This window comes from Thunnus albacares, chromosome 7 (genome assembly GCF_914725855.1).
Source record: "Thunnus albacares chromosome 7, fThuAlb1.1, whole genome shotgun sequence".
NCBI classification, from domain to species: domain Eukaryota; kingdom Metazoa; phylum Chordata; class Actinopteri; order Scombriformes; family Scombridae; genus Thunnus; species Thunnus albacares.
The window spans coordinates 25,927,660-25,954,780 of record NC_058112.1 but is presented as its reverse complement, the minus strand read 5'-3'; the positions used below and the strand labels follow the sequence as shown (position 1 = coordinate 25,954,780).

General features: G+C 39.6%; 1 protein-coding gene across 1 annotated transcript; it reads left to right on the top strand.

The window, feature by feature from the left end:
• Nucleotides 1–863: 863 nt before the first annotated feature.
• lingo1a (leucine rich repeat and Ig domain containing 1a) lies at nt 864–26,449 on the top strand. The gene is made up of 2 exons (XM_044357884.1): nt 864–1,348; nt 22,498–26,449. Exon 2 carries the CDS (start codon nt 22,510–22,512, stop codon nt 24,355–24,357), a length of 1,848 nt encoding a protein of 615 aa, XP_044213819.1. The 5' UTR covers nt 864–1,348; nt 22,498–22,509; the 3' UTR covers nt 24,358–26,449.
• The last annotated feature ends 672 nt before the right edge of the window (nt 26,450–27,121 follow it).

The window sequence follows — 27,121 nt, the reverse complement described above, 5'->3', positions numbered from 1 at the left end:
TATCTCAAATGTTTTTAAAATTGACTTCATAATCATAAATCGATCTCAGAATATTTCACAAGAACCAGTGAAGCAGAATCCCCCTTTCATTATCATACATTTAAGAACAGCAATATGATCTTCTCTCAATTTGACAACACATTAAAGACAGTGAAATGAGAACAGTGGATTGGACAAGAGTTTGCTAACTTTTCCTGCCTTTCAAACCCTCTGCAATCTCAGACTGATTGTGCTTGAGACCCTGTTTAAAACCACAGGAGGTATAGACAATGGTTCAGATATTTATTAGACAACATACTCCAACCTCCTGAAAGAGGCTGTGTTGTATATGGGTGTGTGTGTGTGTGTGTGTGTTTGTCTGCAGCATCTGAAGCCCACAGTGCCATCAGGCCTTCAAAAGAGGAACTGCTACTTTCTCATGGATAAACCCCCCCTCCCCTCCCTCTGTGTCTCCAATACAGTCTCAGAGACTTAAATCTGATTTTATTTCTTTATTTGCCAGCAGCTTGTCGGTGAAACATTTGGATGGTGCAAATATACCCCCAGTTGTCATTTTCAGTTTTGAAATGTGTCCTCATGTGCGTGTGTCCGTGTGCCTGTGTGCGCGTAAAAACGTCTGTGTGCGCGCCAACAGGGGAGGCTGAAATCTGGACAGACAAATCTGGACTAATATGCCGGTTAACAAAACGCACAGGGTCTAAATAAATAAACCAACAAATGAACAGACTGCATGCTTATCGTGATCAAACACATAAAGGCAAACACAGCACACACACAGGCGCACGCACGCACGCACACACACGCACACACACACATACTTGAGTAGGACACCGGGCAGAGTGCGTTCCGCCGATCATCTCCGTCCCTCCCTCCAGCAAGCGGATTGCCTGTGCCACTGACGACAGCCACACAGTGTTGTGAGTGCGAGGCTGTGGAGAGACTGCATCAAGGAGCGAGAACTGTGCGCTCGCATCGGGAACGGTGCGTGGGAGTTGATCTCTCTCTACCTTCCATTTGCATTCCTTCTTTATTCTCTACACTCATCCTCGGACGAGTTCAGGCGCACAGGGAGTCCCATTACCGAGGGAGGATCGCTCGGTGTGTGTGTGTGTGTGGGTTGCCTGCTTTACAGCTGTCATCTTAGAACTGCGGTACTGCCGTCGTGGAGAAACTCATTGGGAATCTGCAAGAACGACTGGTTGTTTGCCTTTTCTTCCCCACTCATTTTTTGAAGCTGTCTTTCAAGGCGATGGACTTGAGATAGTGCGTCTCATTTTGAGTGTTGGCTGGGAGTTGCCGTCGGGGAGAAATGCGAAAGGATGCTTGGAAGCAGTGAAGGCTACAGCAGGTGAGTAGCTGATTAAGACCACAAAAAGGGGGTTCTCAAGATATATTTTTATATTTTCCTCAGTGGTCGTGCTTATGTATGTCTCAGTTTAATGTGGGCTGAGGCCAAGATTTTAGAGAGGTGGATGTCCAGAATGCAGCTAAATCCTGGTCTCTCCGGGGTACTTTGGAGAAAACATCCGTCAAATATATGAATTTTCGTGTGCCAGTAGCTCCATCAATTCATACAAGAGGCTTTCCTAAAACTCCTCGGATCTTATTCCGATGTCAAATCGGCTAAAATATCCCCTCAAGTCCGCAATGATTATGGCAGAATCGGTTGACAGGACAGAAAAGCAAACGGGGACTTGAGTGTGGTTAGGCGCGTCCTCTGCAGGTAAAGATGCATCTAATCCACACAGATTCCAAATTAATTTATAGATTTGTTATCGATGCACATTTTGACGATGTAATCTCCTTCTCTGGCTTTTTCTGTGCGTATGTGTGCTTGTCTGTGAGGACGAGGGCTTAAGCCATTAATCAAATTTAATTGTCCCGCGAATGTCTGTGCTTGTGTGTGTGTGTGTGTGTGTGCGCGCGCGCGCGCGCGTGCGGGGAGGGGGCTGAATTGCAAAATGTTATCTTAATCTAGCCTTTATTTGGCCAAGTATGGGCTTTGCTGAGATAACATTTCTTATTGTGTGGACATGTGAGGCAGTCGTGATCCTCCCCATATGCCATTTTATTCATCTGCAAAGATGGCTATCTGTTAAATTGGCAGCCTATAAAAGCAAGCTGGCTTCTGCTGTAACGGAGTCGTGCATTTTATTGATCCTCAGGAACGATTTGGGAATTTTTGTTTTCATCAAGAGAACAGTCGTGGGATCTGAATAGCCCACATAGGCTACTGCAACTACACAGGACAGTGGATCAAACTTATGTGTTTACAGCTCCACACACCCTCTGTTGTTTGTTATTCAAGGCAGCATTTCCAGAGAATATATGACAGTGCCCCCTGATTTTTTTACTCCCTTTATTGTCCAGTGCTGCCTCTTATAATGACACACCAAAACAGTTGCGGCAGAGTATCAGAAGACTGTGTGATGCTGTGCCTGCGGACATTCATAAAGTGCTGTAGCTCTATTGGTTATAAATAGCCGGAGGGAGCGGACAGCCAGATAGAACAGGAGCAGCCTCCCGGAGCTCCAGCAGCAGCATCCTCTCCGGCGTTATCTGGGCTCACAATCCAAGATGATAGATAGCTGATACACTTTAGATATTGCACGGGCAAGGGTGTGGCACAGGGGGCTTCACTATTAGGCCTATTCTGAGTTCCTTCCTTCCACCTTTTTGAAAATACCTTTAGTGGTTTTCTTTTGCATGCACTCTAAGTGTGTTTGTGTCATACAGCAGTGACTTTAGAGTGACCTTATCACACTAAATGTTTTTTTTTCTTTAATCCCCCATTGTGTCACTGCATTCCTGTGGGTGTGTTTAATTTCACTTACAGGTTGATCTCTTTGATGATTGGGATGCTGCTGACTCAATCATGGCTGCCTTGCAGCAGCTAAGAGGCTGCTGAGGTGTGTGATCCGCTTTGTCCAGACACCCAGCCTTCATTAAACAAATGTGCGGCCGCTGACCTTGGCTATCTGCGAGTCGTCAATGGGATTCACCTTTCTGCCCTGCAATATAGGCTACAGGACACATGTAGCAAAGCCCCCCCTCCCTTCCCACCCTCCTATCCTACAACCTTATGCTGCTGTTGACATTCTATATCGAATTACAACACGTTGATCAATGTTTGCAATAAGCTATGTAACACAGAGTATCAGATGTCACAGGAAAATCATGCTCCCCATAACAGCATTATGTTTCAGTGAAGTATGGTTACATCTTGGCATGTTTGTAATTTAATCACATGTAGCCTATAGAGAATGGACTAGCAAACCAAGAGAGCATTTTAAGCATTTGTGGCAGAAATCAGCTTCACCGTAGATTTGTCAGCAGAATGAGGCAGAGGAGCAGCCAAGGCATAGTGGGTGGTGATGGTATGGACCATGATGTTAGTGCATGGGAACAGATCACAGGCTTGCCTTCTCATAACACACTAAATGACCAATAGTGTTAGTGAGCAGGATAATGCTGGCTTATGACGTGTTAGCATGTCTCCAGGAGACACTCATCCTGGGTGTAAAGCTGACACCTACTGCATTGACAAGGTGTTTATTAGCTCCCAGTTGTGAGGCCATGATGCCTACATAATGCTACGATGACAGTGCTGAGAGTTTTCACCCGGGACGGCAATTATGTTGTTTTTATAAGACTCAGCTGCCATTCCACTTGATGCCAATGCCTTGATACATCGATGCCCGAGGCTGGATGGCATGTTTATAAAAGGCCTGCGCTAGCTGTTTGATGGGAGGAGGGAGGGAGATTCCTGTTCACAAGTCACTGTTGTCCTTGGCTTATGTATTTTGAAAGAGATAAGCAGGAAGAGCAGCTGCAGGTACTGTCGAAGAGAACAGTTTTTGGTCTTTCTTTCACAGTTTCAGCAGTAAGAAGGATCTCTCACATATTTCAAAGTGTCTCAGTCAATAGAACGGGCACAGCCCCTAAACAGTATGAACACATATTTTTTCACTTGTTTCTACTTTGACCAACCTGCCCAAAAACATGTGTATTTGTTCTTTGCAGCAGTGTACATGGTAGAAGTGTTATGATTTTACTGCTCTCACAGCTTAATGGTTTGTAGGCCTTTGGCTGACCATATAAATATAAATATAAATATAAATATAAATATAAATATAAATATAAATATAAATATAAATATAAATATGAATGTCATGCTCTCTGCTCCAACTGCACCATGCTGCTTTAACAAAGCTCTGGTGAATATCTGTCTTTATCCCAGTTTCCTAAATGCTTCACTGTATAAACACACACATTTGGGCATGCAGCCCATGCTTTGCCCTCCACTACCTTCATCAGAGTGAAAGTGGCTTTCACCGTGTCATTTCTGAAATCAAATTTGTAGAATTGTGATTGTATTGCCCTTAATCCTGTGATGCATTAACATAATTATTGTATACACTAATCCAGAATTTACACAAAATTATTATCATTTATCACATCAATGATAGTGGCCACATGGCAGCAAATGGGCTATGACATTTATAACATACAAAAATAGACTCGCTAGAACTGCTATAGAGAATATCCACATCCTGCTGCGACTTTATTTTAAGCGGCTGTGTGACAGGTCTTCCAGGGCTTGTTCTAATCAAAAGCGGTAACACAAAGAGGAAAAAAAGGAGTCACATAGAGGACCACATTATTAATTATAACTATATTAGTATTTGAATTAATGCTTTAAATGAAATGTCATTGCACAGTTGGGCCTTGTTAGAGGCATGTCAGAGGCATGTCTAAATGCCATGCATTCCCATTAGCCTGTAGGGTCCATTCACCTTTAAAGGATTCATGTTAGAAAAGCTCATTCTGATCTGCTTCACAGTGTACTGAAAAATGTCTTTAGAGAATTTCTGCAACTGTGCCTTCACCTTTTGTGAAAAATCAAGCTGTCCACAAAGAAAAACTGGATTACCACATGTTTTCAAATGTCAGCAGCCAACAGAAATGGATTTTGGCTTGTATATTATTAGAATGTACCTCCACAAGCCTTGACCCTGTCTGTCTGCATGTAAATACAACATCCATTCAGATTTATTGTAATAATGCTGAGTTTTGATGATCCTTTGGATTCACTGTCCTCCAACTTTCAATCAAATTCACATTCACATTGTATTTCAAGCCATTAGACATTATATATAATAGATGCAAACCCCCAGTCGTTGCCAGGGTTGAAATAACACTATGCCATAAACCACTTGAAGTCCCTTGGAGGATGCATCATTAAAAAGGCATTGATGGTGGATGAGGTTATAGGTCAAGGGTTGGAGAGGCAGTATTGTGCTTACTAAGGCTCCTCACCAACCCTCTGGAGAGAACATTTGTATTCTCTGCATAGAGACTAATCAGTGCCTGTGCTAGCACCCCTGTTGCCAGGCAGAATTAGACTTTGACACCCATCTTTAAGACGATCATGGGGATGACAGGTATGTTACTCTGCTAAGCTGCTAGTAGGCTGTAAATTACACTGGTTCAGTCTATCAATGGCAGCTTTGGTAGGAAGTTGTAAAGCTAAAACACTTCAATAGAAGTTGCTGAAGCTCCACCAGGCAAAAAGCACTTTTTAATTTCACTTGTTTACCTCCGTTAGCCATCCACAAATAATGCATAAAAACTGAAGCACCAAATGTAATGTTCTTTGGGGTGTGAATTCCATATCAATTGTTGTTTGAAAAGCCTTGCCTTTCCATCTGTAGACAATGGATATTTTTGTCCCATTTGATATTCGCACATGCATTTATAACGAGAGCCTGAATAAATTGTTTTGCAGTGGTGATGATTAGCATGGTGCAGCAATATTACAATATGTTGCATCTGTTCTACTGAAAGCATCTATTCAAACCATGCTATTCAGTGGCGATTGGAAACAATACTGGGACAATAGTGGCTCCACTTATACAGCCTCACTTGAATGGAGCGTATGATATTTTCCATAAGTGGGAACAAGATTTGTGTTGGTGCCCCACCTCCCTGCTGTAATGGCTTTTAAAATACCCTGTTGAGATCCAGAGTTCATTGGGTCTGGTGTTTAGGGGCAGCACTAGTACTATCAACTCTCTCTCCTCTGTCTAGTAGGCTGACTGAGCTCCTACTTAGAAATGAAGTTGTCATTTACACCCAACCTGCTACAGGTCTCCTCTGATTTCAGAAGTGAAAGACACAATAGCTCAAAACATGTAAATTAATCAGTTTTCTTAGATGCACCTGCACAGGGTTTAGCTAACCAACATGCAGACCAGCAGTTCTTTGCCCTCCTATACATTTAGCTAATTCATTTGGATGAGGTCTATGAATAAGGTCTACCTTCTCTGAATAAGTCTCCCAACTTGTTTTCTTGCTGTTGCTATTTCATGGCACTCAAAGGTGCCTAATCCCATTAGAATCCATTAAAAACATGGACACCCCTGTTCAAATGCTGCGAAAGTATAGAAAGGCCGTCACCCTCCGTGATACTTGGATTAAAGTGTCCTGTGATGATTCAAATATTTGAATGTGCTTCAAGTCCATTATGCCCTCCTTTTGTCAGATCAGTGTTGTTTCTTTTTATCCATTGACAGTCTGTCCCCATTCATCATGTGATTCAAGACAACATGGGTCTTGCTTTGAGGTATAAAGGGGGCAGAGGCTTTTAGTTCCCTAAAAGCTTGCTTTCTCCATCTCTTTGGTTCTCTCCCTCAATCTTGCCATCTCTGGTTAACTTCCATAAAAGCTCCCTCTGTCTGTCTCTCTTTCACCCTCACCCAATCCGGCTTTCTTTCACCCACTTGCTGTCAACGCAGAGAGGAAGAGAAAGGAATGGCAGAACATTGTAAAAAGAACTGCTTATACTGTCGATGGAGGGGAGCGAAAGTGCAGGGAGGAAACAAGAGGTCAGATTTCAAGTTATCGACCAGACAGGGTGGCATGAGTAGATGTTAGTTTGCTAGACATGAAGAAGCAGCAATAATCCCACCAACAATAAGACCTGAAATAGAGCCATCCCAGATCTTGTAGTAAAGCTGGAAATTATGCTGTGTCACTGAAAGTGTTTACATCAACTTTAATTTTGTAATCAGTGTAATGAAATATTCTACTTATGATTTTAAGTGCCATTTTCTGTGCACATATTCTGGGATAAGACTATATCTTGAATCTGAATTACCTGATTCTGCCACCTGGGATATGCCTATTTTCTGGCATATAAACACCATATCCTGTCTATTTGTGAATGTGGCAAACAATGTAGACACTCTTGCTATTCCTATTAATTTTAACACCTATCCACAATGTAGAAATACTGCAAACAGTGAGAAAACTAGATTGAAGCAGGGCTGCAACTCATAATTATTATAATTACTGATTAATTTTTGAGTAATTTCCTCTACAGTGTTTTCAAAAATAATGACAAATCCCCATCACAAGTTTCCAGAGCCAAAGCAATGTGTCAAAATTGCTTTAGTCTGACCAGCAGCCAAAAACACAAAAGTGTTCAATTTATGATAATATGAAATAGAGAAAAGCAATCAGCTCTTCAGATTTGTGAACGTGTATCCAGAAAATTGTATTTGTATTGCTAAATTGCTAAATGTTCAAACCTGGAATCGATTTTCAACTAAATAATTAACCTTTTCAGCAATATCTTGAACTCAAGGCATCTTCCATTGATATGCTTTTTTGCAAGCAAATAGATAGACATGTCAGAAGTTCAGCATGTCCATAACTGGTGGTCATTTGCTGCAGCTTCATTTTATTTTCACATCATGTCAGCTAGTGTAGTATAACCTGCATTAGAACATGAAAGTGCTGTAGTAGTGACGCAGTGGATTTGATTTGAAATATGTGATAAGTTTGGTGGATCTTCACATTATAGCTGAACATATAGCCTCTCTCAGCTGAGCTGCATTGTATATGGGCTGGGTTAAATTAAGTAGAGAGGCAAGAAGCAGAGATACAGTAATGTGTTTCACAATCCATATTCAGGCAAGGAGAAGAAGGGAGCTTCACTGATGAAAGAACCAGGCAGCGATCAAAGGCGAGAAAATGAAATGGCATTTGACCTTGTTGGATGCTGGCGAGTGACGCGCTGCCACAGAAGTGCAAAGTAGTTTGGGAACCTGTGGGAATCGAGAGGGGAGAGAGATCAGGTCTGCAGAGTGCTGATGTGGGGTGAGAGGATGGTCCAGGCAATTTAACCCCTCCATTTTATAACTGATTTAGCAAGGGATTATCTTCAAAGGTGCAAAGGTGGGTAAAGGTTATTACAAAATGAGTCAATCTCACATGAAAATAATATTTTGCTTCATGTGTGAATGGTAGTGACATATGATATAACTCTCACTATTTGTTAAATTATTGCTTATGATGAGAAGTAAATTGATGAAGCTGGTCTTATGCCTTAAAAAGAATTCAGGAGTAGTCTTCCTCCATAAATCAATCCTTCCTCACCCTGGTCCCGAACCTGTGGTGGATATGCAAATGTGAAATAAATAATTCAGCTCATCTTGCATTTCCTCATGCTTGCTCCTGCCATGTTGACAATAATGATAAGGAAAATATGTAGTGTCTCTTCCGTTTACCTGGGCTTGTCCATCAGCCTTAAATGTCAAGCCACAAGACAGATATGGCCCCGTTTTTAATGGATAATGTCCGCCATATATGGCTCAAAATGTAATGCCACCAGTGCTGGATCTAACATTTATTTTCATCTTTGATTATTTTTGATTAATAAATTATTGTTTAAATATTTTCTTAACTTAAGAAAACAGTGAAAAATGACACAATGTCACAATTTCTCATTTTGTCCAACCAACACACTAAATCCCAAATATATTCAGTTGACATTGGTATAAATAAAAAAGAAGGCAACCCTGACACTGGAGAAGATGAACTCAGAGAATGTTTGCCAGTTTTGCTCGGTGACTGAGACAAATTTTATTGGAATTTGAACTTGAACTGCAGCACAACTGTTTATTTCCCAGAAGCACAATACTTTCAGCTCTCAAGTTAGACGGTATTTGTTTGTGAAACCATCATTCCTGTTCCTTCATTCCTAGGCCAATTCTATGAAGAATATCTTTAATCACCCAGACTGCACAAATAAAGGTTTTAATACAGAGAAAAATCCATAAAGATTTTTTTTTTTTTTTTTTTTTTTTACCACATTTAGCAGTGTTCCAGTGATGCCATCTTACATCTTCACCATAAATGCCATACAAGTTACATCATAACAAGGCTAACATGACAAGACTACAAAGGCGAAATTCTAAAATGTGTGTCCACAAGCATATCATCTGCCTGTCAGCAGGCTTCAACAAAGGCTCTGCTCTTCGCAGGGAAACAAAGGAAAAAGACAGTCATTCTCAGTAATTAAGGCATTAAGGGCAGAACGGATCACACTTCCCAGCTCTGCAGATTGAGGTTGGATGGGCTTTGATGAGTTAAACTCAGAATCTAATTAGGTTTTCCTTGTGTTATAAAGATATTAATCCATATGTGCTGTATATGAGCTTACCAAAATGTACTATTTTAAATATATTTTAGCTGAATGACGTAAAGGATCCAAATCTGAAATCATTTTTTTTTCGGTAACTTTCAAGGAGTGCACAAGTGTTGACAGGGGATTTGCAGTGTCTTTGCCAACCCTGAAGCCATCTGGTATTACTATACAGGGTCACCTTGTCATTGATCCATGTGTAGCATGTGAAATACCTAGATTGTCTTTCTAAAAGTGAGATTCTGCTCCCTCTAGTACCCCTAGGATTAGTAGAGCTAGTGAGATGTGATTCTCTTCTTTTCACTATCTTTATGACCTCCTCTCATACTATGGGGAACCAAAGACAGGGAACGAGAGGATACAAGGACAGCTTAGACAAGTAATTTTGCCTTTAATTGCTTGAACCTCCCATGAGTGCTATTGCTTAAGTACTCCAAAAATTGTTGTTGTTTTCCTCCACATAATCTTTGATTATATGAAGGTCAGCATTTTTGTCTAAGCTTCTTATGAGAGAATTTGGAGCAGGTGGATTGTTTGGAGAGATGAGACAATGCTACCCTGCTGGAGTTGAGAGTGAGAGTGAACTGCCGCTTCTCCATCTACTGCAGTTACTTTGCTAACGGTCTCCAAAGCCCATCTTGGTCATCTTATATACAGTAGTCTTTGTTTTTTTTGTTTTTTTTGTTCTACTTAGTCCTCATTTCCCAGTCTATATCAATAGCGTCATTATGTGGGGTTTTATCTGGCTAATTAAGGCTTCATCTTTCTGGGCAATCTCTCAGAGGACAAGGATTAAGCTCCCCTATCTCTGCACTGGAGCCACGGTGGGGTCGGCCGGGCCTGCTCCAATCTGTAGATTGTGGAGGATGGGGGATGGGGGGGTTGATATGTTACATGATGAGCTGTGGTGTAGGTTTTGGAAAAATCTTCAGCACACTTAGTTTGGCCAACCATCTCAGACCAGCACTCTCAAAGTGCCCGAAATTGTTTTTGCTTTTCATTGATTCATGCCCTCTGTGCAAGTCTAGTAAAAGTTTATATATCAGCTACAGTGTGTAACAAATCCCACTATAACCTAAATTCTGTGAATTATTCTCACTGTTGGTATGTCTGTTGTATTGCCAACATATCCAAGTCGACCCCAGCCTATTTTATCAGCAGAGAGCCATTTGAATCAATAGCCTAGCAGACCGTATCCTTCGAACAATTCAGTTACAATCAGTTTGTATGCCTCAACAGGCTCCATTTTGTTTGCATATACAATCAGGTAATTCATTTTAGTTGGAGAAAGGATCCAAAGTCACTGTTTGCAAGTGCAAGAACAGCACTTTATGAATTTCAAATGCCTTGTTGTTCTGGGTTTACTCTCATTATATTTTAGTGCTGAGAGTCAACAGATGAAAGTGTGGGTCAACACTCATTAAAACAACAGCCAGTATATTCTCCTATAAATGGAGGGTGAACAGGCAGTGATACACTGTAGACCTGTCGCTAATTGTGTGGGAGGTTAAATCTACCTTTTGACTTTTTTCACATTAAAGCAGAGAACAACAACAACAACAACAACAACAAAACACATTTTCTTTTCTTATGGCACACAAACAGAGCCTCAGAGCTTTGGCTGGCTCATGTGCAGTTCTCATAATCCACTTCTGGTTTTTGATAGAGCACACTGTTTTTGTCTAAGCTCATGTCATTGGAGGAGATAAATCCTAAATGAGTAAACTGAAATGACTTTGCTCAGGCAGTTTTATACAAGAGTCTGTACATTTGAGGGCCATAAACCCAGAGCTGTTTGAGAAAAAACAAATATTTTATATATTTTTTTTCCTTTAATGTGTTGTTTCAAGATGAAATTGTGTCTTGCGTCTTGTACCTAGTCACTTTGCTGAAGGTGTGGTTACACTCGCACTCATTTTAAATCCATGAAATACTGTCCTCCTTAGGTTCACCTTCATGGATGTCCTACAAAAAATAAGTATTTTAAAGAACTATGCCATTTTAGAAATGAGAAAAATGACCCAAGGTTGAGGCCAGGAAGTTGTCCTATTGCTTATTTTCTCTCTTAGATTCATGGTGAAAATGTGATAGTGGCAGGATATGAAATGGTACATATAATGGTGGGTGTAAGGCCTTGGGAGACAGATAGCTTGATTGTTGCTTGAATGCGTTCAATGCCATTGGATTTCTACTTGAATAGAAATGGCTGTTACATTATTAGTCATCCTTGCATATGACATTTACTTTTTTAATCTTGAAGGGAAATTAAAAACCTTTACATTGCTGGTATAAGATATAGACTGGATTACAATTTTACACTTTTTACTCAGACTTCTACCTCTAAATCATTAGAGAGATGTAAAACCAGTACATAATTAATATAATGACTGATTATAATATAATAATCAGTCATTATATCATCCTGGAGGATTTATTAGTTGGGGTGTTTGTTTATTTGTTTGTTTTGTATTCTAACCAAGGTGTTTCCTGTCCTCAACCCAATGTAGAATAAGCTTGGATTAGCATAGTGTAGGTCGGATGTCTAGATGTTTATCTTTTTTTTCTCCAATAATGCAAAGGGCTTTTCAACCTGACAAGCATTTCTTGGTAATTACTTGCAGTAAATAAACATTGACATTAAATAATGAATGTTGTAAACAACCCCTGGAATGTTGGAGCTCCCTTTTGCCTGTGTTTTGTCTGTAATGTATGCTGCTCTCTGCTACAGAAGGCAACAGCAGTATCCTCCAATGCCTGATCCTAGTCTAGTAGTGTGGCATTTTCTGCATCGGGGTCACCTCTCTATCAACTAATTACCACTCATTTCCCTTTAAAGGCCTCACTGTGAGCTGCGGGGCCAGCTAAGTAAAGGGGACATTTTCTTCACCTCACTGGGAGGAAAGCCTTTAGATGCCAGTCACAATTAAAGTCAATATGGCCCTCAGCCGCTCCACACTGTGCCCATCACACTTCCTAGCAGCTGATAAGCTACAGACTAAATTATTCATTACGACATGAAGGCATGTTTCCATGTTGATTCCCTTAACTGAGCAACCAATGTAGCTTGTGGTGTAGTTGCAGATATTAAAACTATATCCTGCAGAGGTATATGGAGGAGTTGATATAGTGGTGGTTCCATAAACCAGCATAAGAGCCTGCCCAAATACGAAGACTCCCACCCCCACACACACACTCATGGCAACTGCCAAATCCACTCACTTCATCTAAGGGAAGAATTTATTCACTGAGAAATTGAGTGAGAAGAGTAATATGTTCAGTCCCCCCTTGCAAAACATTCATTTATCCTCTCTCTACCCTTGAATTAATTAGTGGAGATATTCAGCAGGGTTCTTATGTGGAATTTTACAATTTTAACGTCTTCACCTTTCAAAAAACGATTCTTCCCCCATAGCACTACTTGAGGACTGTTTTTGATTTGCATACTGTCATTCTTAAATTAAATCTGGCACTATGTCTTGGCGAATGCTTATGTGCAGTAGAAGAGGTAAGGGCTTGATTTAGCTGCATAATATGAACTCATCACTCATGAATGATTAATTCTGAACAAAAATGTGGATTATTTAAATAAGTTTGGATGCACTGGCAGGATATGTGAGTGAGTTGACAGCAACTTTGTTTGTTTTGAATTTCATATGGCCTACAACCTGGGGTTGTGAACTGAAATTCCCAATTTTCTGTCTTTACTATACAATTTACAGTCATAAAAACATATAGATAGTACTTACAGTACCAATCAAAAGTTTGGACTCACTTGACCTACCACAACAAACCTGAAACTACCAAGAAGTGACTTTTCAAGTGCTCATTTAAAAATGTAGTTTGGTTTGATTTTGTTGTGCCTTGGATATGATGAATTGGATTTTAAATTGTATGAAATAAATAGATAAATAAAATAGATGCCTCGTGAAGAAAATATGAATGATTACATAAATAGATGTTTTCATGGCTGCTCATCAAAGCAGCAATCGAGGAACCTGTTTATTTGCCTATGCCCCTTTGCTCTTTGCACAATAGTGTGTGGATTCATTACAATGATAATGGTAAGATGTCAGTGTCTCTAATCAGAAGCTCGTGGGTGCATTACAACAGAGAGGTGAAAGGTTTCTGAATTTTGGGTGAATGAGAAATTAACACTTTTGAGTACGCTAAAGATGAATATGTTTTGTAAATTATCTTAATTGTTATGTGGCCTCTGTATACTATGTAGTACAAACAAGCACAGCATCTCTTATTTTAGTGTGAGCCGAGCAAAGAATGTGTGAAGTGTTTCGGGCTACATTCAATTCAATTCATTCAATTCTTAATGGTAGAAAACAGAGAAAAGCAACATTTTCACATTTAATAAGCCAGAACAAGCTACTATTAGGCATTTCTGCTTGATAAATACTTAAATGATCAATCCATAATCAAAATTGTTATTGGTTAATTTTCTGTGGATGAACTAAACAATTAAATGAACAGTTAATTGTAACACTAGATGAATTGGTCATTAAACTTCTTTTCCCCCTTTTTAACTGTTTTGATAGAAGTCGGTAAAAAAAAAGGTTGTGATCTTAACATTTTATAAAATATTATGACAAGAACTGCTGACAAAAAAACAACAAAAAAACATATTCTCTTTGTCCCATTGCTTGAAATAGACTTCCAAAAAGCACCTCATGGGGCCTTGTTAGTGCTGGTTTCTCAGTCTTCCAATCTAAACAAATGTAAAACAGGCCAGGTTCAGCCCACACGCTAAAATGCTCATCCAAGATCACTACCCTGTAAAAAATATAAAGCCCTGTGACCTTCTTCAGTTATTGTGTCTCCTACATGTATTGCCACAGCTGCACTGTTTTCAGTTTTGCCATTGTAACAGCAAGTCGTGCTCCGGAGCACTGAAGGCTGGCATCTCCTGCGGTGTTTAGAGAAGAATCCATGTGTAACCGTGTGCCCTCGTGACATAATCGCCTCAAGTCTTGAAGGCTCTGTCAGCAAGTTGTCCCCGACCCAAAAGATCAGGCCTCAGAGTATGTGACACAGCATTATGGGACAAAGCAATACATATACAACAGCAACAGAAATTTTATAACAGCATCTGTGTATGTATGTGTGTGTGGTGTGTGTATGTGTGTGTGTGGGTGCATGTGCAGCCCTCCCACCTGTGAAGCATTTTCTCTCAGCCTTAGGAAAAAAAGGAAATGGCCATTCCAGCAGCTCTCTCTGGGAGAGCTCAATCTTTCACACTCTAGCTGTTCTGCTTAGTTACTTTCTCCCCCCCCCCAACAATGAAAAAGCAGCTGCTATAATAAATTTTTATCAATTCACTAGGTGCATAGTATTTACATGCAGTATTTTTAGAACAATGCATTAAAAAGAGAGAGCAGGAATCTGCCTTCTGCTTATATTCCCTAGTCTTTAAGCATCTATAATCAATATTTTTATATTAAAAAAAGGATCACATGACTAACTGAATGTGAAATGTTGCTTGTAGTGATGAACCCGCAGAGAATTATCACACAACAGTACCGCCCCCCACTCTCACCTTCCTCATCTATGTCACACAGGCAGCAAAAAAGTTCAAAAACCCACTTTGTGCTACTTGTCCACCACCAAACAAACAGCAGATAGACAGTTAGCAACTAGCCGATGGACATAGTGGAGCATTTAGTAGAGAGTGAAAATTGGACGTCCATTCATCTGGTGGCCAGAAACACAACCCCAAATGAATGTTAATGTTGCTCCGTATCAACTCAAAAGGTGATAATATATCTTGGTTCTGCTGCTCTCAAGCGGCCAAAGAAAATCAATTATTGCAGGTTCACGTCAACAAAAGTTTAAAAAGTGAAAATATTTTAGTTTACCTGCTGGTACAGGCACTAGATCTTCACTTTTTATGTGAAAATGCTTGACAGGCTTCACCAAATTGTACAAATGCACTACAAACACAGAGAATCACATGAATCAAAGCCAATGTCAGAACAACTTTGTCTAATATGGTTGCACTTTAGAAGCACTTTGAAGCAATTTGGCTGAAGGTTAAAGCAGTAGATATTTTACCCATGATTCAATTTATTGCTTTTAGAGCTAGAAGATAAAGATATTGTGATGTCTATTTTCGGTCATACAGGCTGCATTACAGTTAAATGATATTATGAGCTTACTTGACTGTTGTGGCTGAGTGAAATTACAGTGAGGATGAGCACCTGTGTACCTCTCACATCAAAGATTTTTGTTAGAGACCATACTGCCCAGGCTTAGTTTAGGTGAAACAAGAAAACTAATAGATGACAGATCATGTCATCTTTGTTTTTGTCAGTGCTTAGTTGATAAAATATATAACTGTTTAAATTATTTGTCAAATCACAGACAGTATTAACTTAAATGTAAATCTAATCTGCCTTTGATTTGGAAATTATATCTGATTCTTGTGTAATCGTGCTTGTGTGAGACTATTGACAGGCTCTTCATTTTTTTCATTTTTGGATGTTGTGAAAGGAGTGCAGGTTCTCATTAGTGGGTGCTGATCGGACTCCTTCCAAAATCCTGTATCCACTTTCAAAAAGTCTGACATTCTGCTGGCTGGTCCTCTTTGAAAACACATCTCCTTAAGAACCAAAAAATGAATGGTGATTCTCCGAACAGAGCTGGGAAGATGAGGCTAATGAGCTTAATAATGATGGAACATCACATAAGGACATACACTCTCTCACGCACACTCATAACACCCAACCACCTCTGAAAAAGAAATAACCCAAATTAGGAACCTGGGTGAACTTTGGTATAATGAAACATAACTTTCTGAGTTTTAATAAGAACAATCATTAGACTTGATCTCTGCACCAAGAGTCACCCATTTAGAAATAATGGAGTTTTTCAATTATTATTAGTATTTCATTTCTTTTGTTTTAAAAGATCCTACTACCAGTAAACATATCCTCTTGGAGGGGAATCTCACTTAATTTAAGATTTATTCCTATTTATTTAATATTTGCAAGCATGAAAATAATGAAAAAAAAAATAAAGAAAATACAACAAAACCATTTAACCTGTGACAATAACAACAACAATAACAACAATAATATTGATAATAATACATTTTATTGACTGCCTCAACTACCACCCACACTGCTCAATAAGGTCAGAGCAAAAGGTCAACTTGTAGAGATTCAGTGTTTGAAGACTCAAGGACCCTTAAAGATGCAATGTGTAAGATTTGGCCAGAATTTTAGTTTAAAACATTCAGAAATTAAAATTATCAACAGAATGTGAAGAAATAACAGTTTTGGGAACTTTGATTTCTATGATTTCTAGTGTTATGCTGCTCCCTATTTGTTTGGATCAGGTGGCCAATTCTTACACGTTGCACCTTTAAAAATGGATGGTTATCAGCATTTATGGACCAGCAGTATCGTCTCTGGATCAGAAAACTTACCGACAATGCTATAACAGTTCTATCACCCTGATCAGATAGAGCGCCTTTTGCAGGTTGCAAAGCGTGAGGTGCACCACACTGCCTTTGTCGCTGAAGCCTCTTTTTTTTGTTGCTAGGCAACTACAGAATCACCTGTCCTTAGCCCAACCGTTATTTAGCTGTGAAGTAAATTCACTCCAGGCCTACTGTTTTCTGTTCAGATCATGGTGACTACAGTTGGTAAAGTCATACACCCCCAGGTATCCAGCAACAGCCACTACTAGTTTGTCCTCCATGACTGTTATCTCCACTTGTTGTCATCACCACTCTCAATTCAACCGATTGGACAAGGGGAAAAAATGCTAATGATGTTGGGCGCTTTTCCGCTCTGAGTTGAAGTTTTTTCAACTCAAGTTCAGAGCACTCCTGCAAAAATGTGAAGTGCTCAGCGGCATAAAAGCAGTGAGCAAAAACCTTCACTCTCATTGAAAACAATTACAAAAAGCTGCTGAGGCTGCTAAAAAGTGCTGTCTGATCGGGGGCCTTACTCTTTCTAGACGAGTTGTATTTCCATAGTTTAGTAGTAACTAGCTACAACTAGTTTTAAGTATTATTTCTTTTTTTATTTTGTTTTTAAGGGATGATGTACAATATTAAATATAAATGTTACCATTTTCCATCTGTAAGTACAACAGCTCTTTAATACATCCTACATCCTATCCTAAATTCATCATTGTCATTCGTCATTGTGGAGGGTGTAGTTTATGGTGCTGTTGAATTTTATTGTGTTATACTGAGAAGTGTTTTTAAAATTTTTAATATTTTTAACAATATTAATAGACTAAATATCCAAAACAACTCATAGTATACTTTTACTGTCCCTACTGCCCATGCTGAAAGGAAACACCTAGTCAAGTGTCCTTGTATGATCATTCTAAGTATGATCCTTTCTTATAAAATATATTTATTGCTGTGTGATGGAGTTGTACATGCGTGAACAGAGCACCTGCACAGACACAGTAAATGACCCCTTTTGGAGGTGAAGTTCAGGAGGGACTTGTCGACAGGTTTCATGGCAGAGTTTCATCAGGACAACAGCTGGCCACTGTTGGAATTCAGCACCTTGTTGCACCAACCAGCTTCTTCGCCTGGATTAGGGCTTTGCTGTCCATCTGTCGGGCGTCGGCTTACATTTAAGCCCTGCCATTTCACAGGCCTAGCACCAGCCAGCAATCCCACCAGGCAGCTTAGCTTCCCAATGATACAAGGGTAACCTTTCTCTTGAAATTCAGCTAGGCGACATTATAGCTGTGTGAAAGTGATCTTACTTGGGGAGCCAAAGGTCAGACATCCCTTCTGTGTTATAACTCAAAGCTGCTACTTACTGTAGGAAACTGTGCTAATAAGCATTTTCAGAAGCAGTTCAACTTATAACCACAGCAGCTCAGTCTAACTTCTTTTCTGAAGCATAATTAAACTGATTAATTTTCAAATGATGAAAAATATTACTAATATGGTGTTGGTTAGAAAATAATACCGACATAGGCATTCTTTCCTATATGAATTTGTTACACCTATTGATGGAGGAGATTGGGTAAATGGGGCCTCTGCTCACTGCAAATTGTTCATGGATAGACTATCAAACTCATGCAAATAGTAAAGTAAATAAAATTCTGCAGCTGAGTCTGTCCATTCGGGATTAGCCTGGCAGCTGACTAAGCAGTTTGCAGAATAATGGGCTTTAAAGGTTTTTAACACTTTGCAGTGCAGATAACGTCAGCATCATGTCAGGGATTTCCCGGAAGCTTACAGGTATTTAACCATGGCATTTAACAAGGCTCAGGAGTGATGTCTTGTGACAGGTAAACTAAAGCTTAAGAAGATGGTTAAGTCTGAATAATACCTTCCCACTTATGTTTGATTATGCTTATTATGTTGAAATTAATGATGACAGATAGCTTCATTCAAATACATGGAGCAAGATGTTGTGGTGTGATAACATGTTGTGCGGGTGGGTGCATGAAACCTGTTGAACATGTCAGCAAAGCGTTTTTGTAAAGTAAATCAAAAAGATTATGATCCTTTTGAAAAAACTACATGAAACTCAGAATTATAGGGAAATGGTGGCTTGGTTTTTTGAATATGGTTTATTTTAAGCCTGTTTATGCAAAGATACTGTTCTCAGATCTTTTCAGGACCAATAATAAACTGCAGAAAATAAACCCCCCTGTAACTGATAAATTATACACATGTTTACTCCCTACCTTGAATTTTGACTGGGATTTTTTAAAAGTTTAATCAGTGCAGGAGTTCGTTCTTGTAAGCTCTTACCTGATAAAGAGCATAGATTGTTTTCCATTGTAATTTCTTTTTTAGACTAAAAACATGAATAACCCAGGAAAGGAAGGTTGACTGAAACCCTCCTGTGGCAACAATTTCTTCCTTAGAGACATGACAGCTCAAAATTGATCACAACCTTCCCATAAACTTGACTTAATGACAGCGGCTTGGACGAAAGGTAATAGAATTGTGTGACCAGTTAACCTCCACAGATGCACATTGAGATATTTGACACAAAGGAACAGTGACATCTTACTTATTGTCCATTCAATTTTATATCCACTGATGAGATCTTATGCCACTGTATTGTAACAGGAGCACAGGGCACCATCCACTTCATCATCTGAAGCAACATTTTCAGGAGCCCAGTGGATGCTGTCATAAATGCATTAATCTCACAATTCATTGATCTAGTTATTACTGGTTTTGGACCAGTGGATCCTCATTTATTGAGCACTGTTGTCTTGCTTTTCCTCGACCACATTAATTCCTTTGAGGAGCACACCCCCTTCTCACTTCACCTCAATTAATGTAATTCTCTGGGAGCTCACTGGAGTGCTAACTGGAATGAAGAACTGCATTCAGACTACATGACTGCGAGGGAATGATAACACCAGATCATTAACGAAACAGAGCTGCAAATGTTTACCGGTGGATGGCATTCTTCATCTTAATGTGTCCCTATCCTTACTTGTTTGCTGCTGAAGCCATGCACAATAAATGTTGAAGCTGCTGTGTCATGAAAAAAAACAAAGACATAGTTACACATGTTACACAAGGACTAACTGTGTCTCTTTCTAGTGGATCTTGAAAAATAATCAGACGTATAATGATGAGTATTCAAGTGAAGTGTTATTTTATTGGGATTTTGACCCTGCGGAGAGAAGTATAAGGACTCATTAAGATACCTCACAGGGGTCCATAACCTGCTGAAGTTGCAGACATGGAGCTTTACCAACAAGGGATTATGATTTGATCATTTTCCTGATTGAGTTTCAGTGTCAGTGGTAATAGAGTTGGACATAATAGCATCTCATTGAGTGATATCCAATATGCAATAGCCACATGATAGAGGGTGACAGATGGAATCGAGCTTGCGATAAGGCCACTCCTTCTTCTTAGGTGTCTTAGCATGCCACACAAAGCCTCACACCACTCCATCTCGCAGCACTCAGCACAGACTTGATCAATGTGCGTTAAGGAATAAGAATGATTAAGTATGGCTGGAGGCAGCAACGGCTCTGGTGAAGGTCTCTGCTCTTGGGCGCACAATCTTCTCAGTCTGTTCTGAATCTCTTGGTTTCACTTGATTACCGATGGTATCATCAAATCCCCAATCTGAACTTTGACCTCAGAGGGTATAAAATGAAATTGAGTGAAGTAAATCTAACCCATAAACCCCCTTTTTTTGATTAATCTGATGTCCAGTTGTCTATTGGTTCAGCGAGAAAAAGTTATTAGCAGTGACCACAATGGTAGTAACATGTCATCCCATAATTAACTGTCAACCATGATATCACAGATTTTTTCCCCCTTCCCTACAGTCTCAATCTGTCATGTGTAATATGGTCCATGAAATCTGCCAGAGCACAAAAGTGTGCATTATCCTTCTTCACAAACCGTCTGTGAATCAGGAAAAAGCACCATGTTACCAGTTAGCAATTGACTTAAAAGACAAATTTAGAGCAAGAGATAGAGCTGCATACCAGTGGCAAAATTCTATGTATTGTGACAACAGCCATCACACATGGACAGGAGTCCCCCAGAGACATGTCTTAAGATGAGTGTGAATTAGATGTGAAGGGTTTTATTTCAGTGTTTTTCTTGCATAATTTATCATGTCAGTGAATAACAATCCAAGTCTGTGTGCTTGTATGTTGAAAATAACATTGTGATTATTACCTTTTAAAAATCCATCTGCATTTTACTACTGGAGCCCTCACACATCTAATATTTCAAAATAATTGCAAATCATAGCATTAATGAGACTCTCATGTTCAGTTCACACTATAATGTAACTGGTTCCATCATGTTTTTTTGCATACAACTGGACATTCTGTAATGATTAAATCCAGTATTAACTGCATCATTTGTGCTAACAGATGGCATTGAAATTAAATATGGTTTGTTTTTTTTGAGCTTAAACCCTGTATTTATCTCTCTGTATCCAATTCCCTGGTGGTGTATGGTCTATATTTTATTATAAAAGATTGCATGAGCCGAGTGTCAGCCACAGCACATACATCACACTTGCCACCATCCGTCTTTGATTGCATCCTCCTGCTACTGCTGCTCCACCCACCTACTGTTTTTTTTTTTTTTTTTTTTAATCAGACAGCAAATTCAGGCTGGAGGTAGGAAGAGAAGACTAGGGCTTAAAAACAGACTTTATGGTACCAGAACAATCCACATATGTACTTAGCATATGTGTCTGTGACACAGCATGAATTGGATTACCGTCTGAAAAAATGCTGTTAATTCCACTTGAAGCTGCACCCCTTCACTTCATATCAGAGTGATAGCATTGACTGATTGATGCTTTGTTGAAATGGTGTTGAGGATTCCACAGTAGACACAATGAGGGTGTATGTAGAGTACTAGAATGATTTGCCCTTTGATTTTTAAGCTATGAATCAGCACTTCCTCTTCAATATACGTACCACAAATAGGCCTGATATAATGCTGTGCATTCACAGGACCTACGTGCATTTGGAATACCTTTTGAAGTTCTGTGCAGAAAAGTGAACGATGCAGAATTGTCAGCACTCTCAATTATGCAAGCACATACCTTATTCTTCATAACCTCCCACCTCTATTCATCTTGCGTCTGTGGCATGAATATTGCAGCAGAATTCATACTCTGTTCTGTTAGGAATTGTGTCACACAAGAATGGCATCCTTTTAGCACTTATGATTGTTGAACTAACCTGCTGGCAGAAAGAAGCTACAATGGCCATAGGAAAGTATTTTTAATACAATTCATACTGCTGTCAGTTCACTCTCACCACATATGATGTGAATTTTTTTTAGTAGAATACTGCATATCTGAAAGTCAGCCCAAAGCTCAGTGATATGAAATCATGACATACAACCTAATTTAAATTTTATCCTGTTGTCTGTGTTTGAGATGAATTAAGTCAATGGTGTACAATCTGCATTGCATTTACATCATTTCAAAAAAATCATTAGTGTGCTAATGAAGAGAATTTAATTTTCTAGCTAAAATTTTCACCTTGTTTCTGTGTCTCCCAAGGTAACCGATAAGATGGCGGCCGGGGAAGCGACTGGGCACAGCTACCTGGTGGCTTGCTGGCAGCCCATTCTGATCCTGATGTTGGGCACTGTGCTGTCTGGTTCCACCACAGGCTGCCCATCCCGCTGCGAGTGCAATGTTCAAGAGCGCTCTGTGATGTGCCACCGCAAGAAGCTCATGACAGTTCCTGAGGGCATTCCCGCAGAAACACACCTGCTGGACCTCAGCAAGAACCGCATTAGAACCATCAACCCAGACGAATTTGCCAACTTCCCCAACCTCGAACACCTGGAGCTCAGTGAGAACACAATCTCCACTATTGAACCCGGGGCATTCAACAACCTTTACGGCTTGCGGACATTGGGGTTGCGTAGCAACAAGCTTAAGCTGATCCAGCTCGGTGTCTTCACAGGCCTGAGCAATCTCACACAGCTGGACATAAGTGAAAACAAGATTGTCATCCTGTTGGACTACATGTTCCAGGATTTGTACAACCTCCGTTCTTTAGAGGTGGGTGATAATGACCTGGTTTTCATCTCCCACCGGGCTTTTCATGGCCTAAGTAGCCTTGAGCACCTGAGTCTTGAGAAGTGTAACCTGTCGTCTGTCCCAACAGAGGCTTTTACTCACCTCCACAGTTTGATCACTCTCAGGCTGCGCCACCTCAATATCAATGTCATACGGGATTACTCCTTTAAACGTCTCTATCGGCTGAAGGTGTTGGAAATTGCCAATTGGCCATATTTGGATACGATGACCCCAAATTGCTTGTATGGATTAAATCTCACATCCCTGAGCATTGCAAATGCTAACTTGACCACAATTCCTTATGTAGCCCTGCGGCACTTGGTGTATTTGCGCTTTCTTAATCTTTCTTATAACCCTATTCATACCATTGAGGGGAATAAGCTTCATGATCTACTGCGTCTTCAGGAATTTCACCTGGTAGGAGGCAGACTGGCAATGATTGAGCCCTACTCTTTCCGAGGTCTAAACTACCTGAAGATTTTAAATGTGTCTGGGAACTCTCTTAGCACTTTAGAGGAGTCTGTTTTCCATTCAGTTGGCAACCTGGAAACCCTAGGCTTGTATGATAATCCCCTGGCCTGTGACTGCCGACTCATATGGGTTTATCGACGACGCTGGAGACTGAACTTCAACAGGCAGCCGCCTACCTGTGCCTCCCCCGAGTTTGTCCAAGGCAAAGAATTCAAAGACTTCCCAGATGTTCTGCAGCCTAACTATTTCACGTGTCGCAAGTCCAGGATTAGGGATCGCAAACCACAGCAGAAATTTGTTGACGAGGGAGCCATTGTTCATTTTGCTTGCCAGGCAGATGGAGATCCTGCCCCAGTGATAATGTGGCTATCCCCACAGAAAAAGTTTATCACCACCAAGACAATTGGAAGGCTCTCTGTGCTGCCAGATGGTACTCTTGAGGTGCGCTATGCCCAGATTCAAGACAATGGTACATATGTGTGTATAGCTAGCAATGCAGGCGGAAATGATACCTCTCTTGCTCACCTGCACATTCATAGCTACTCCCCTGACTGGCCACACCAGCCCAACAAGACTTTTGCCTTCATCTCCAACCAGCCCACAGAAACTGGTGCTAATGGTACAAGAGCCAATGTCCCTTTCCCCTTTGATATAAAGACGCTGATCATTGCGACCACAATGGGTTTCATCTCTTTTCTTGGTGTCGTCTTGTTTTGCTTGGTGCTGCTCTTCCTTTGGAGCAGAGGTAAAGGCAACACTAAGCACAACATTGAGATTGAGTATGTGCCACGGAAATCGGACGCAGGCATGAGCAGCAGCACAGTGGATGCTCCTCGCAAGTTCAACATGAAGATGATATAATGGAGTTGTGGAGTTTATTAATTTTGAACTCAAAAATAAGACAAATGGAAAAGATGACATTTTCTTTCCTCTCTTACAAACCTGTGGATTCTGGTCTGTTAACATAGAGTAATATGTTTTTCCTGACTGAAGCACTAAAGAAGAGGGCAGTTCTTGACTTTCAAAAGTGAGAGGGAATGAAGGCACACCCAGTGCTACAGAGCATTGGTGGTTTCTACAAGGCCTGTGGGGGCATTAATTGAAAGTCAGATTTGTCATAAGCAGTTCATATTCCTGTGGATTTATACTGGGAAAAATATATCTGAAAAGAAAAACACTTCAAACAGCCAGAATGCGAGGGGCAGATCATGTTTTGGCCATTGCTGTTTTTTGTCTGTATTTTTTTTTATTTAGTGTTTGTTATTTTTTTATTTCCAAGGTTAGATGTCAAGTTATGAATGAGATTTGTATGGGTTGATGAGCACATTTATACAACGTTGATGCATTTCACGCACGTCATTACAATACATCAGTGTTAGAATTGTGAAGGCTTTGTGTCTTTTTTTTCTTTCCTACAGTGATGATTGTTCTGTAATCCATCAAATGTATATCTGTGTCACAATAATTGATAAACATTGTTGAAAGAGTATGCCCCAGCAATTAGCATAAATTCATGACAAAATATGGCACAGTGATATTATTGGGAATACAAAACTGTAGGTGATATACTATATCAAACTTATACAAGTAATGACACTATAAAGCAGTCTACAACTTTTGTTATTGATACCAATTCTCACTACTGCACTGTAAAAATAAGCCAAAAGTTATGTAAAAATTACTGCATTTTTAGAAAGACAAATATAACAATATTTAGTGTTGAAAGGTAGGAGAACATCAAGTTGTTAAATGTGGCTCTTAGTATAGGATTTTAGCATTGTTGAAGTTCTCTGATATAGCCCTTTGAGCCTAGTATCTGCTACCAGTATCAGAGTCACTCATTCATATTTTTCAGATGTAACCCAGACAATGCACACACATGGATTGGAGGCATGATACAAAAGGAAATGTGAGTTGTTGATGTGATGCTCTGTACCAACAGTAGATGCAGCATCTATCCCCACGGTTCTGCTGTCAAACAGAATTGCTGGTATTTGGTACCTTGATACTGTAAGTGCTCATTCCTGACCTTTTAAATTGCATTCCAAAAACTATTATGTAATGGAATTTATTTTGTGCTCAACACGATTGTGAGGAATAAAAGTTGTGGTGCTCACGTTTTTTTGGATAAAATGTGCTCCTCAAGCTGTAGAATAATTCTTTCATTGTTGGTTATTTTTCTTGATTGTTTAAAGAAATCAATGATTTATTTATGCCGATGCTCCCCCCATTAAAGCCATGGATATATTACCTTTGAGGATCATTTACAGGTTTGCTATTCCCCAGAAATAAGCAGTGTTGATCAAGGGATAAAGAACTGTTGCATATTGTGCTCCCAGTTGGTCCTGCATATAAAACATGAGGTTACAGCCTTACCTTTTCAAGTACACACTGTGGACAGCTGGGCTTTGCAAATGTGTGTGAGGATAAAGGCTAAGTTATTTATGATGGATGACATTACAGACAACGACTCAGTAATGGGCTGGAAGTATGGACTGAATATGCAGATGGTTGGAGTGACACAGATGGTTTCACCATGGAGCAATCTGAAGCAGCTTTGGTGTAATCCGTTTTGCATAAAGGAAAAAAAAAAAAAAAACACTGGATATGGCTCATGGTTCTCCCTCTTGCAGATTATGAATGCTCTCTTCGTTCAAAGTGTGGCTACTGTACCTAGCCTTTTTTGGTCCCGAGTGATCCCGGGATTCTGTTTTTTTGTTTCTGTCATTCCTTTTTATTTTTATTTTGACCCTGGACTATATAGACCATGTAGTCCAAGACAACTTTTTACAAAAAAAAGATAATAAAAAAGAAATCTATGGAAAATACATTCAAATTGTTCTGTGCAATAAAGGTAATATGCAGATTTTTTTTTTAATTAACAAAATTTTGTTGATGTTGAATTGTTGAAAATATGGTATGTTGTATTAAACAATCTATGGACTTTTCTAAACACATTATGGTCCTATCTTGATTCTAAAGGTTCAGTTAGTAATAGCTTGACTGTCTTATAGCCTAAAACTACAGCTCTGTACTGTATCTGGGAAAATTTCAACAACGTGAGTTCATGACACAATGGTTTCTGGCAGGGAAAAATGTACTTGTCAATAGTGACTTCATTATTCATTTTACTTGCAGACCACTGTGAGGCATGTTGATTTTGTTACAATTTATTCTATCGATACTGTTAAAAGTTAGAAGTTAGAGACTGTTAAAAGTGAAATATACCGTAATACCCCTTTAATATTTTGCTAGACAAGCACGATCTAGCTGAACATTTTGGTGTAGTTTTAGTGTGTAAAAGACCAAATGAGCAATTTAATGTTTGATTTCTTTGACTGAATGCCTCATTAAATGATGATGCAGACTACAAGGTAATTTAACATCATATGTTTCAGCACTAATTACATGTTTACAGGGGAACTGGTAGTTTACTTGTTCAGTAGTCTGGCCTCTAAACATTAATTAACCACCATTAGTAAAGGATCACAGACATTATCATATTTATAGAGAATAATATTAATTTACACTGTGCATTTCTAATCTTAAAAAGACAATGTTGTTAGTGAACTTCAAAATTAAACAAAAAATAGCAGCTGTTTTACATTGAATAACAGTTTTATTC